Source organism: Myodes glareolus, chromosome 1 (genome assembly GCF_982192425.1).
Source record: "Myodes glareolus chromosome 1, mMyoGla1.1, whole genome shotgun sequence".
NCBI classification, from domain to species: Eukaryota; Metazoa; Chordata; class Mammalia; order Rodentia; family Cricetidae; genus Myodes; species Myodes glareolus.
In genome coordinates, this window is record NC_142026.1 from 61,467,299 (window position 1) to 61,480,320 (window position 13,022).

The window sequence follows — 13,022 nt, forward strand, 5'->3', positions numbered from 1 at the left end:
AAGAAAAAAAAAGGAAAGGGAAGGGAAGGGAAGGGGAGGAAAGGAAAGGAAAGGAAAGGAAAAGGACTAACACTGCATCTGATGCTCCAGCAGCGGCAATTATTATTATTTGTTGTTGTTAAAAGACTCAGTGATTCAGCCTCAGGCTGAGGTCCGAGTTGTCAAATGATGAAAGCAATATTCCCTGACCAGGACACGTGGTTCCAAGCTCAGGGAACACCCTGTCGTTGACCTCTTGTTGCCCCTCATCTCCTGCCTGTGCTTTTGAGAACTCAGAATTCACATACCAGGTCTTGGAACCTTGAGGCTAGTTTCATCCACCCCCAGGTTTGAAAGAAGGTAGTTCCCTTCCCCGCCCCCAAGCCCTCCTTCTTCCCTCCCTTTACCCCTCGCTATTTCCTCTGCCTTCTAGCTCAAAAGCAGCCAAACTCAAAGAGGCCTGCAGCTAGCCCTGAGCTCATCTCCACAGCTGCTACCAGAGCCCGGGAAGGTCCAGGATGAACAGCCTCCTCTTCCTCGCTACCGTCAGTCTGTTGGTTGTGGTTCAGGTAAAGACAGTCCTGAGGGCCCTTGCCTTCATCCCCAGATCCCCACTGATGGACTAGGCTGGGGTCAGGGAGGGAATAAGTTCCTGGGGGAGCCAGTCTTCAACCACAGTGACTGAGATAGACGGTTACCAACAGGAAACCTGAGATACAGGAGGGCCTGTGTGCCTGGGCTTCCACTCCTCTTAGTGGCCGTCCATCTGCCCTCTGGGAAGCCCATGGTGCCATGTGAGGAAACCTCACAGGCTGTCAGGTACATGGAGGCACTCAGAGGGTTTTGTGCAATTCTGGATCATGTGGTATGGAGAGGATACTCTGCTGAGGAGAGCTGCAAGCCACAGTCCTTTGGTAGGGGTGAGCAGATGTCTGACAGACTGCCATAGGCAGCAGGGGGTTGTCCCCTGCCCCTGGTATAGGGAAGCCTGGGTGTGTGGGAATGCAGAGGCAGAAGTCTCCCAATCAACTGCCACTCTGGGAGGTGAGGCAGCCTTCATGGCACCCATGTGCCCAGAGGGACCTGATTAACACAAGAATGGAGCCATCAAGTTCTTTATCAAGAACATCTCGACCAAGCATCACGGGCACTTAAACTGGCCCCAAAGCTAGTTTGATTCCCATCTGGAGCGGCTTCAGTGGCCACTCAATCAAGCATCCAAGACAACCGGCAGCTGCTTGTCTCCACCCTATACTCTGCCAGCGACCTTTCCATTCAGCCCGGTCTAATGTCATACTCCCAGCCATGGTGGACTCTTCCTGACAAGAGACCAAATTCCAAAGTGGGGTACCACAGACCCAAAAGTGCCCCCGTGTTTCTGGGAGGGGAAACCATTCCTCAGGCTCAGAAGGGCAATGGGGGCTTCTGCTTCCCTCTGTGCTGGAAGATCTGGTGGCCTGAAAAGTGACAGGAAATGTCTGTGCGGTGGGAGAATGACAGGGACAGAGACGACTTTATCACCACCTGTGACGGGACAAGAAGCCAAACATCCAACAGGGCCTATGACAGAGGATGCAGAGGCCTAGCGTTGGGGAAGGGCACAAAGGGGATGGGTTCTTAACACGAGATTCAAATCTTCCTGAGCATGGCAATTCTCTTGCAGATACAAATGGGAGTCTTGGGAGATAATAACACCAATGTGAATCCCAATGCGGCCACTACCCCCCCTCGTCCTGGTCCTGCTCCTACGGCCACTCCTCCTCGTTCTGCTGTGGTCACTCCTCCTCGTTCTGCTCTGGCCACTAACCCTCGTCCTGCTCCTGTGACTAACAAGGAGGTAGCCCCCAAAACTTCTGTAGTCAATAAACCCCCTGCGAAACCCCCAAAGAGTGGGGCCTCCTCACTCATCGATGTGGATTCCTGCAGTTTCTTCCTCTTTGCCAACACCTTAATGTGCCTCCTCTACCTCGGCTGAGGTGATGATGTTGCTTCTACAGCCCTGTGCTCCTCAAACAGCTGCCACCATCAGTAGCAAGAAACACCCCAACCCAGTCTTTGGAAAGTGTTAACACCAGAGAGCCCAGGAAGTGAAAATTGACAGCCAATGGCCAAAATGGGGAGGGGCTGGTGGAAGGGGGCAAGTGACACCCAGCTGGGGCTCAATAAAGTTCTACTTATGCTTAGCTGGGCCTCCCATGTGGTCACTGGTTATTACCGACCTCAGGAGGCATGTGTGCAGCAACGTTAGCTTTCTGTGGCCATGTGCAGGGAAGGTGGCACCAAGATGGCACCTCCCCCAGGTTCCCTAACTTAGAGCCACCTTGCAGAGACAAGGACAGGAAACTGTCACCCTCACTGCCACCGTTAGTTGTATTTGCTTCACTTGTGCCTGGTACTTGGGAGTGACGGACCCAGCTCTACCCCCTGCCCCACACAACACTTTTCAGGCTGTATCCCACCCCCATGACCCAGGTGTCTTCATAATGACAGATGTGGGGACATCACATCTTGGCTCCGTTTCTCTCAAAACCCCCAATTGGAGTGCTGTAGACCCAGAAGCACCCCCGTGTCTGGGAGGGTTCATGGAAGGGCATCTCATGACTTGTCTGTCCATCACGGGGCTAGCAAGTGTTGCCACCCACACTCACAGCCAGGGAAGGCAGGAAGGACAGCCAGGCTCCTCTAACTGCTTCCCCTCCTGGGCTTGGGGCTGCAAAGTGACAGGGAGCCCAGACTGGTAACCAAGGCCCCTGCCTCTGTGTCTTCGCAGGAACCTATGCCCAGAGGACTGGAAAGTGACTACAGCTCCGGGCCTCTGACAGCCTGACCTGTCTGTCCCCTAGCTAGGGACCCAGCCCCTTCTGACAGCCTGACCTGTCCCCTAGCTAGGGACCCAGCCCCTTCTGACAGCCTGACCTGTCCTCTAGCTAGGGACCCAGCCCCTTCTGGTTTCTGGATCAAAGTCAAGCCTCCATGCTTTGTGACTAGAGTTGGAAGAAGCAAGGAGGAGCCCAGGACAAGGCTTCTTGGGTGAAGACCCCCTCATCTCTCTTGCCATGCCCACTGTGGGCTCACACCCTGAACCTTGAAGTTCTCACCCATGGACACATCTGTATTCCTAGAATACTTTCCTCTGTATTCCTAGAATACTTTCCTCTGTTTTCTCTATTTGGCCTGGCTAACTCCTTCCCTCCCCGTGTGTGTGTCAACTAGGGGTGCTTCTTCAAGTAGCACAGACCTCCACTTCCGTTCCGGAACACCCATCAGAAACCTGCACTGGAAAGCAACACAGAGAAACCCTGTCGGGAGGGGGGGGGGGGCAGAGAGAAAGAAACCTGCACTGGGATGGGATACAGGGCTTTGGTTAATGGTTGTGCCCCGCCCCCACAGTCAGGGAGGCAGAACTGGGTGGCACACTAGTTAGTCTGGTTCTGGAGCTCCCTCTGGTGGCAAGGGAAGGCTGTACAAAGAGAGAAGCCAACCTGGAGCGGGTCAGAAGGGTAACGGGGACCATCTCTCTCCCAAAGGCAGGGTGCAAAGACATGACAACACCTGACAGCGTGATAGAAAACAGCTGAGATCTAGAAAAAACATTTCATCCCAGCAAAAGCCTCCAGCAGGAAATGGGTTGGAACTGGTTCAAAGTACGTAGACAGTCCAGATCTGGGAAGGCCTGTTCTTCTTGTTTGGTTCCCAGAGCACCACGTGGTCCCGGTCATAACCTCGGCCACCTGAGGGGGAGATTCAGAGGTGGTCAGGGTGCCGGAGACAGCACTGTCTCGAGTCCTCTTGGGTGCCCCCCCCCCAGCCTACGTTACCCTTCACATCGAGGATCTGGCCTTCAAACATCTGGCTGCAGATGTGACCCAATTCACTGATGCTCCAAGTTTGGCGTGGTAGGCGGCTCTTGGCCCAGAGTACTACTTTGGAGCCTGGGCTAGGAGGTCCAATCACCTGTAGGCTCATGGTGGGGGCCACCTGAGGACCCAGCAGATCATTAGACATTGCATTCCCCACAGGAAATCTCCCAAGCTCAAGCTGTCCTTCAGACACTGGATTTTTGTTGCTTGTTTTGTCTTTGAGACAGTGTCTCACTATGTAGCCTTGGCTGGCCTGGAGCTTACTATATAGACCAGGCTGGCCTTGATCTTACAAATATCCAACTGCTTCTGCCTCCTGAGTGCTGAGATTGAAGGCATGTGCCACCATACCCAGCTAATAAGCTGGTTTTGAATGTTGGCTATTACAACTGTAGCCCTAGGTAAGTCTCTTTATCCTTTTTAGATTTATTTATTTTATGAAGGTTTTTCCTGAATGTAAATCTGTGCACCACATATATGCCTGGTACCCACAGAGGTCAGAAGAGGGCATCAGATCCCCTGGAAATGGAGCTAGGGGTGGCTATGAGGCATCATTTTTGTGCTGGGACCTGAACCCAGGTCCTCTGCAAAAACAAGTGCTTTTAGCTGCTATGTCACTTCTCCAGCCCTAAATACTGGGTTTTGGAAGGTTCAACATGAGAAAAATAAAAGAGGCCGCATTCTCTACTTCCTCCATGCATTTTGGATATAACTGGGCGGAGACTTTGCAAAGCAGGGTGGCAAACCTGGAGCTCAGCAGAACCAGTTCCGGAATCTTTACCTGGTTCTTCAGCAGTCCCTCTTCATAGTACCAGACGCAGCTGCCCCCAGCTCGGGGCTCAGAGACCACCACACGGCCTGCTTTCATGTCCTCCACACGATCAGGCACTGACAGGAATCCCCCTAGCGCCGCATTCCAGAGGCGGAAGTAGGCTCGGTGCTGCGGACAAGGAGAGGCTGAGAGTCTGCAGCCAGGGGTGCCCACCACCCTCAACCCTGAGCCCTCCAGAAGACCCACACCCCTAAACTCTCCTTGCCTCCAAACTTTTCCTGACCCTGCTTCTAAATCACACCTTCTTTATATACCCATCCTGAGGGCACATGCATAACACATGTGCACAGTTCTGTGACCATAGATACCTACACATGTATCTAGGGTGCCTGGCTGATGTACCCACACTCCACAAGGTGGCACAGTTTACAGAAAGCACAAGCAATTCCACAGGTTCATGCAGTCATCACATTCACACATCATAATTGACACAAAGATCCCCCTAGTCTGTTCAGTACTAAGTACCTATGCTTGCTACAGGTACAGCTAATTGTAATAATACAAATGCATGCATGCACACACATATACACATATACACATGTGAGTGCTCACGCACACACACACAGAAATGCATGCATGCTAAAGCTAAAGAGAAATGCAGTGACACTAGAGAGCCAGAGATCAGAACGGGCTCAGCCGGCATCGGCAGGGCCTTCATTAGAGGTGACAGTCATGGAAACAACGAGGAAAGCCCCCAAATGGCAGGACTGGAGCAGATAACTGGTAATAAAGAGGTTGTGAGTCGGCTGTTTTTAGTTTCTCCCTTGCCACCTGGAAAGGGAGTTGCCACCAGGCTCTGCTATGGGTATAACTTAGACTAGGTTCTGGGAATATAGAGACAAATCAAATATAGTCTCTACAGGGTTGACCAGATGGCTGAGTGGGTAAACCTAATGGCCTGATTGTGATGTCCAGAATGTCTGTAAAGGTGAAAAGAGAAAACCAAAGTTGTCCTCTGACCTCCACATGTGCTCTGTGGCATGTACCCTTCCCTCTTTGATAAAGTCTTTCTTAAAAATGTAGTTTCTGCAAATTTTTAGTCTAACAGAGGAAGTATGTAACAAATAAATGAGTTGAGGTTTTCAAAACATGTGGCATTGTTCTGGGTAGATATGCCAGTTGCATTGGTGATAGGTAACATTTTTTATCCACAAACTGTCTCGTAGGCATTTGCACAATGATTAACTTCTTGACTTTTGACACAATCCACCTTAAGTATAAACTGCTATGGTTCCTGCTTCATATAGAGAATCTGAGGAGCAGAGATGTACAGAACTTGGTTGAGGTCTCCCAGCAGCTGGGACTCAGGAACAGGAATCCAGCACACAAGGTCAGGCTCTGTGACCTGGTGTGTCACCAGTGTGACTGCAAGTAAGTCATGCAAAGGGCGGAGTGGTACCATTTCTGCCCCACCTGTCTGCACTTTGGTCTGGGATGTCTGTAAAGGTCCTGATCAAAGGGGACTTAAGTGATACCTTCCACTCTATCTGTCCCGGATCACTTGCTGTCCTGGAGGCTTTCATAGCGTAGTACTTTTGTTTGTTAGGACATCTGACTGCTTTGCCAGCTTCTAGAGAGCAGGGACTTATAACTATCTGGAAAACTTCAAGTAGTTCTAAATGATGTTACATTTACTCATCGCTCACTTCATCAGTCACTGTTTCAGGCCAAGCTTGTTTTTCTCATTTACTTTCTCTTTGTGTTCCCCTACACTATTAAAAAAAACAATCAGGATTAAAAGAATTATCTATTGATATGGATATGAGTGTTTTGTTTGCATGGACATCTGTGTACCCTGTGTGTGCTCAGTGCCTATGGAGTTCAGGTTGGGTGTCAGATCCCTTAGAACTGGGGTTACAGACAATTTTGAGCCTCTATGTGGTTTGGGGAACTGAATCCAGGTTCTTGTTAAGAGCAGCCAGCACTTTTCTTTTTTCAGACAGGAGCTCACTAGCTGGCATGGAACTTACTCCATAAACCAGGCCGGGCATTAACTCCCAGAGACCTCTTCTCCTCTCCTCGCCTCTCCTCCCCTCTCATCGCCTCTCCTTGCCTCACCTCTCCTCTCCTCTCATCGCCTCTCCTCTCCTCGCCTCCTCTCCCCTCCCCTCTCCTCCCTCTCTTCTCCCTCCCTTCTTCCTTCTTTCCTTCTTCCTTTCTTTCCCTCCCTCTCTCTGTCCCTCCCTCCCTTCATCTCTCCCTCCCTCCATTTTTCTTTCTTTCTTTATTATTTCTTCTTTTCTTTATTGAGACAGGATCTCTCCTTGAACTTGGAACTTGCCTGTGCCCCTGCAATTCGCCTGTCTACCTCTCCAGCAGAGTTATCACAGTCACTAATGTCCAGCTTTTGACATGAGAACAAACTAGGGTCCCCGTGCTCACATGACAAGTGGTACTCACTCACTGAGCTATCATTGAGCTCCTCTTTTTGTGTTTGTTGCAGTGATGGGGGCTAAACCTAAGTCTTGGTCTTGTTAAGTGAGTGCCCTGTCTCCAGGATGCCTTTCAACCTTATACAACTTTAGTTTTTCAGGGTTAGTTTAAGTGCTTGCTGTGAACAGTGTCTTGATCTTCCTTACAGGGAATATTTGTCAGATCTTTTCCCAGGGTGTCAGAAAAGGAGTCCTTCTTGCCTTCCTTCTTCTCTTTCTGCTAAGTATTTGTATGGTGTGTGTGTGTGTGTCTATGCGTGTGTGTAGGTGAACTCATCTGTGTGTGCATGTGTGGAGGCCAAAGATTGGCCTGGGTGTCTTTCTACACCTTAAAATGTTTTTAAAGGTTTATTTTTATTTGTATGTGCATGCGTGTTTTCCCTGTATGTCTGCATGTGTATCACATGCATGCCTGGTGCTTGCAGAGGTCAGAAGAGGGCATCATTATCCCTGAAACTGGAGAGATAGATGGTTATGAGCTACCATATAGGGGCTGGGCATCAAAACTTGGTCCTCTGCTAAGTAATAAGTGCTTTTACTATGGAACCATCTGTTGCATGTAACTTGCCACGGGTGTGGTATTCACACGGGTCTATGAAATGAAGATTAGAGACACATGAGAATGAACTTAGCCTCTGTGGCTGCAGGAGGCCCAGTCTTCGTGAACTGAAGCGCTTTCCCATGCCTCTAGGCGTCTTTATTTTTTCCATGTTTACACTTTAGCTAGTAGATTTCTATATCTCATTATTCTGTACAGTTTTATGTTTTTGTATCAGTTAAAAATAAATTTCATTTAAAAGAGGCTATGAGTTTGAGAGGGAGCTGGGGATTATTTAATTACATTTTGATTTTAAAAATTACAAAATTCACATAAAATATTTAATAAAGAAAAACAAAAGTAATAAAAGTAAACAACACAATTTGCTGACACTTTGATTTTGTATCTCCTGAGCTATGATGAGAATAAGCTCAGTTGTTAGGGTTGGGTTGTACTCAGTGGTAGGGCACTAACCTATCACGTGTGCAGTCTTGTGTCCCAGCTCTGGCACTGTGAGTGTAACATGAACTCGTGTGAACACAGACTCTCTGCTTAAGTCTACAGGTTATTTTTATTGTTGTTGTTTTTTGAGACAGCATCTTGCCATGTAGCTCAGGCTGGCTTGGTTTTCACTATGTAGATCATGATGCCTGGTACTTTTGGTAGTCCTCCTGCATCAGCTTCTCAAATACTGGGATCACAAATGAATACTCCTACACCCAGCTGTGTGTACTCTGGCATGGCAAAAGGACACAGCGGAGGTCTCTCCTGTTTCACATTACATCACTCAGTTGTTTGGCTTCATTGCTTGATTTTTCAGATCAGGACCCTGAAAGAGCTCCCTGAGAGCAGGGCTGTGCACGAGGTGCTGCACAGAATCCTCAGCTGGCCCCTCTGCCCGAAAATAGAACATTGTTCAGATCCTGCCTCATGCCCATGGTTACATTAACTTGTGGTGATCAGGATTTGGAAGATGTTTTTGTGTGTATAAAGCAGCTGATTTTGTTTAATCTAGACGAGATGGCCTTTGTAGATGTAATCTACTGACATAAACTCTCCTTTGCTAAAATGGAGGTGATCATAGGCCAAGCAAGACCTTGGATGGGTCTCCACCTGTCAGGGCAAAGCCAACTCAATCTCTGAACTGGTGAATTGGTGAACTAACAAGTATTTAAGCATCTACACATGGTGGATGCTGTGGGAACTATGTAGCTCAGTGGATAGAGGGTCAGTCTGTCATACCAGAGATCCTGAGTTTGATCCCCAGGACTTTCTAAAATAAGGAAGAGGAGGTACACAAACCTGTAATCTTAGCTCTTCCAGAAATGGTAGCTGGATGTTAAGGAATCAGACTCACCTGGTCTTTAAATAATAAAAGGAAATTTTGGTCTAAATATGCTAATTTATTACACAGCAGTAGAATGTGAGTATTGGTGTTTGTATCTCATAGATTGAATTAGGTACATATTTTGTCATTGAAAACTGAGACAAGGGCTGAAGAGATGGCTTAGCCATTAAGTGTACAGGTACAAACTGCTCTCCCAGAGGGCTCCAGTTTGGTTTCCATGACCCATATGAGGTAGCTCACAGCAGCCTGTAACTCCAGATCCAGGGGGATGTGAGATTTCTGATCTCTGAAGCACCTTCACTCACATGTGCATTCTCTGCACCCCTACCCAGAACATATATACATAATAAAATTGAGATAGAGGATCATCAAGTCTGATGAACTGAGTGGATCCCTGGGGCCCACGTGGTGGAAGGAGAGTCCTGAGTCTCACAGCTGTTCTCTGGCCTCCACATTAATGTCATGGCAATGTCTTCCTCCAATATAAGTGTGTGCATAGAAAGAGAAAAATGGGATAAAATTCAAATCTGTTGATGTGTACCTCTGTCTTGGTGCTGTGATTTGTTTATGAGATGTTGGCCTCACTCTCCAAGGCTTCATCATTTCAGTCCTGCGTCCTCTCTTGGGGCTACTCTCCAGTCTATGCGTTTCTTTCATTTGTTTGTTTTGTTTTGTTTTGTTTCATTTTGTTTTGTATCAAGGGCCTTGCTATGTAGCCTAAGCCGATCCCAAACTCTTGGGCTCCAGCAATCCTGCTGTATTGCATTAGTCTCCTCACTAACCACCATGACAGTTTACACCCCAAGTTTTGGTAAATGTGAAATTGCCACCTGAATTACGGTGTATGATTTGACTCCCAAATCTCTTTGTATACCTTTGCAGTATATCCCACCTGCAAATGTCAATTTCTTTTTAAAAGTAATAAAAAATTTTATGTGTATGTGTGTTTTGTCTGCATGTTCTCCTGTGCACTGCACCACTATGTGCTTTGGTGCCCAAGGAAGCTAGAAGAGTCTTGCTTCCTTAGAACAGAGATTACAGATGGCTGTGAGCTGTGGGTGCTGGGAATGGAATATGGGTTCTTTGGAAGAAAACCAGAGTCATTAACCCACGCTATCTCATTGGCCCCTTCAAGTGTGAATTCTTAGCACTATAAATTAGAATTATCTGCTTTCGGAAATTTGAATATCATCATGTGCTCTTTGTGTGTGTGACTTGCTGTGCATGGGGGCAGTATTGTCAAAATTTATCTTAAAAGACTTATTTTAAGTGTGTGTGTGTGTGTGTGTGTGTGTGTGTGTGTGTGTGTGTGTATGCAATACATGTGTGCACACATACACAGAGGCCAGAAGAGCATGTTTCATTCTCTGGTACTGAGTCACAGGTCGTTGTGAGCCACCCCCACATGTGTTGGGAACTTCTTTTCTAGAGAAGCAAGTATTCTTAATTCTGGAGCCATCTCACCACTTCCGCATCTTCTGTTTCTGAGATGGTGTTCTCCTCTGTTTAGGATGACTTAGACCTTCTGGGCTCAAGTTCTCAGGTGTGTGCCACATTTCCCAGCAGGATTCATAATTTCATTTTACACTGTTATCTCTTTAACAGTAGCTGAGTATTTTATCCTGTGGACACATGATGATCTGTTTAGTTTCTCTGTTGATGGAGTTTTAAAATTATTGGTTGTTATGAATTATGATGCTATGAACATTCATGTATAACTCTTTGTGTGCCTGTTTATGTGTTTTTGATAAATATCTCATGATCCAGTAAGATGCCTGGGTTGTAGAAATGTTTGACTTTATGAGAACTTCTCAAACTTTCCTCCAGAGTGCCTGTACCAGTGTGTACTCCTAGTGCCACGCGTGTGCTCGTCATGCCCATGCTCACAGCACTGTTACTGTCAGTCTTTTAAAAGGTAGCTATTTGTCAGCAATTTCTTCCTGAGGACCTTTCTGTTCGCACCTTGCAGAAACAGTTCACTGACATGCCCATCACACTGAGTTCTCTTTCAGCCTCTAATGTCTCTATGTCTCTGTGCTTCAGGTCACTGTTTCCTGACATGTAGGATGTGGGAATCACATGGGAGTTTTCCAGAATACCCAAGCCCAAGTCTCATGAACATGCTGTCCCTTTTCCCCAGGAAAGGAATATAGGTTTATGCAAGCTGAGAAATTCCCTCAATGATGTACAGCCCTAACTAAAAGCCATTGCCCAGCTTCTACTTCCTCCAGCAGGGGCCTCTTGACCACTGTCACAGTTTCTCTTCCCATTGCTGTGCTAAGACAGAGAAGCAATTGCGTGTTTATTCAGGCTCACAGTTGAGGGGTACAGTCCATCATGGTGGGAGCTAAGTTGGCAGAAGCTTGAATCACCCAGTCACATCACATGCACACTCAGGGAACAGAGAATGAGGAATGCATGCTGTTACTCAGCTCCATCTCTCCCCACACACAGTGCAGGGCACACTGCACATGGAATGGGCCTCTCACAAGTATTTTGATTTACCCATGTCAATACCTGTAACGAGACAATCCCTCACAGACACTCTCATAGGTTAGCCTTCATAGATGATCTCACAGGTGTGCCTGGGGGCTTGTCTCCTAGGTCTCTCAGGATGACAGTTGACCCTGACCACCACAAATACCCTTTAATAGCATCAGCAGATTTAATGTTACCAGTGTTTGCATTTCCTTGCAGACCAATTCAATTAGGAGATGTGAATGGGGCCTGGGCATATCTAACTATTCCTCAGGGATTCCAACATGTAGCCATATTTTCCCGTTTTCCATTGGATTTCTCTGTACACTCCCTCTGTGCTTTGGGGATCGAACACAGAGCTTCACACTCCTGGGTAAGTGCTGTTTCTGAACTGTGCCTCAGCCCCTATTTCTCTGTGTACGTGTGGTATTTGTCCCTTTCAAATTTTGTGTTATTGTTATTTTCTGTGTCTTTTGTCTTACAGATTTATGTTTACTAGAGAAAGGACCCCATCTGAGAAGATAGAGAATTTCTGTACCTTTCAGGAATCCATACGTTAGTCACCAGGAAAACATTGTCTACCACACAGTTGTGTCCTTCCTGAATCTGATGTCCTCACTTGAATGCTCTAGTGTTTGATGTATGTGAAGTTGCTTATGATGAAGGGTGACCACAATGAATGTGATGGAGAAATTGTACTGCTTGGTGTCCATTTGTAGGCATAGCATTGGGACTAAGATTTCTATGAGTACATATGGTAGAGGCACAGGGATGTGTCGGAGACACATCTAATGAGAACTGAGAATTGAGAGTGGTGGAGACGAGAGAACATGCTTGACATACAACATGTGTAGGTGAAAAATTTAAAAAATACATTAAGGGAGTCAGGTCTGGTGTTCATGCCTTTCATCCTAGCACTTGGGAGGCAAAGGCAGGCAAATCTTTGTGAGTTTAAGGCCAGCCTGGTGTACAGAGTGAGTTCCAGATCAGCCAGAGCTACACAGGGAGACTTGTTTCAAAAACAAACAAATAAACACAAACTCAAAATAAGTCTGAAACAAAGAAATCAATGTGCTGAGTGTGATGAGCTCTTTGTATGAGTATTTATTAGGAGGCAGGCGCCATGAGTTCCAGGAAGAGGTAGGGGCTTGAGGTACACATGCAGGAGCCATCTGCAGACACCTTTGGAGCTGAGCAAGGGGTGGGCACACGAAGGGTCTGAGGCCTGACTTGTGTCAGGATGCTGTATGTTGGTGGTGGATGCAACACGAATGACCCAAAAAGAAGAGTTGCTTGTGGTCATAAATGGTGTGAGGGTGACATACCCCTTTGGATCCAAGAAGTGACAGTGGCTTCATGGTGCTTCCAGTATCTTGGGTATGGAAATGGGATAGGGGAAGGGCCAGCCACACATGTATTGCCATTGTTTGCCAGGGAGGCAAAGGAGATGACAGGGTAGCACTTGATGAAATTGCAACTGATCTTATTTAGGTTTAAGAGGACAGGCAGGAAATTAGCAACGAGAAAGGGACAGGAAGTGCTGGAGAGAATTCAG

At 47.3% G+C, this 13,022-nt stretch overlaps 1 protein-coding gene and 1 long non-coding RNA gene across 2 annotated transcripts; one reads left to right on the top strand and one right to left on the bottom strand.

The window, feature by feature from the left end:
- The first annotated feature begins 413 nt into the window (after window positions 1–413).
- LOC148123386 (uncharacterized) lies at window positions 414–2,162 on the top strand. The gene is made up of 2 exons (XR_015738101.1): window positions 414–548; window positions 1,643–2,162. It is a non-coding gene; the product is annotated as an uncharacterized LOC148123386 (long non-coding RNA).
- Window positions 2,163–3,559: 1,397 nt separating this feature from the next.
- Window positions 3,560–11,050, bottom strand: LOC148123387 (beta/gamma crystallin domain-containing protein 2-like). Its single transcript, XM_087910618.1, has 4 exons — window positions 10,952–11,050; window positions 4,621–4,779; window positions 3,798–3,957; window positions 3,560–3,710 (listed from the first exon to the last, which is right to left on the bottom strand). The coding sequence occupies exons 1-4, from the start codon at window positions 11,048–11,050 to the stop codon at window positions 3,619–3,621; spliced, it is 510 nt and encodes a 169-aa protein (XP_087766744.1). The 3' UTR covers window positions 3,560–3,618.
- Between the last annotated feature and the right edge of the window lie 1,972 nt (window positions 11,051–13,022).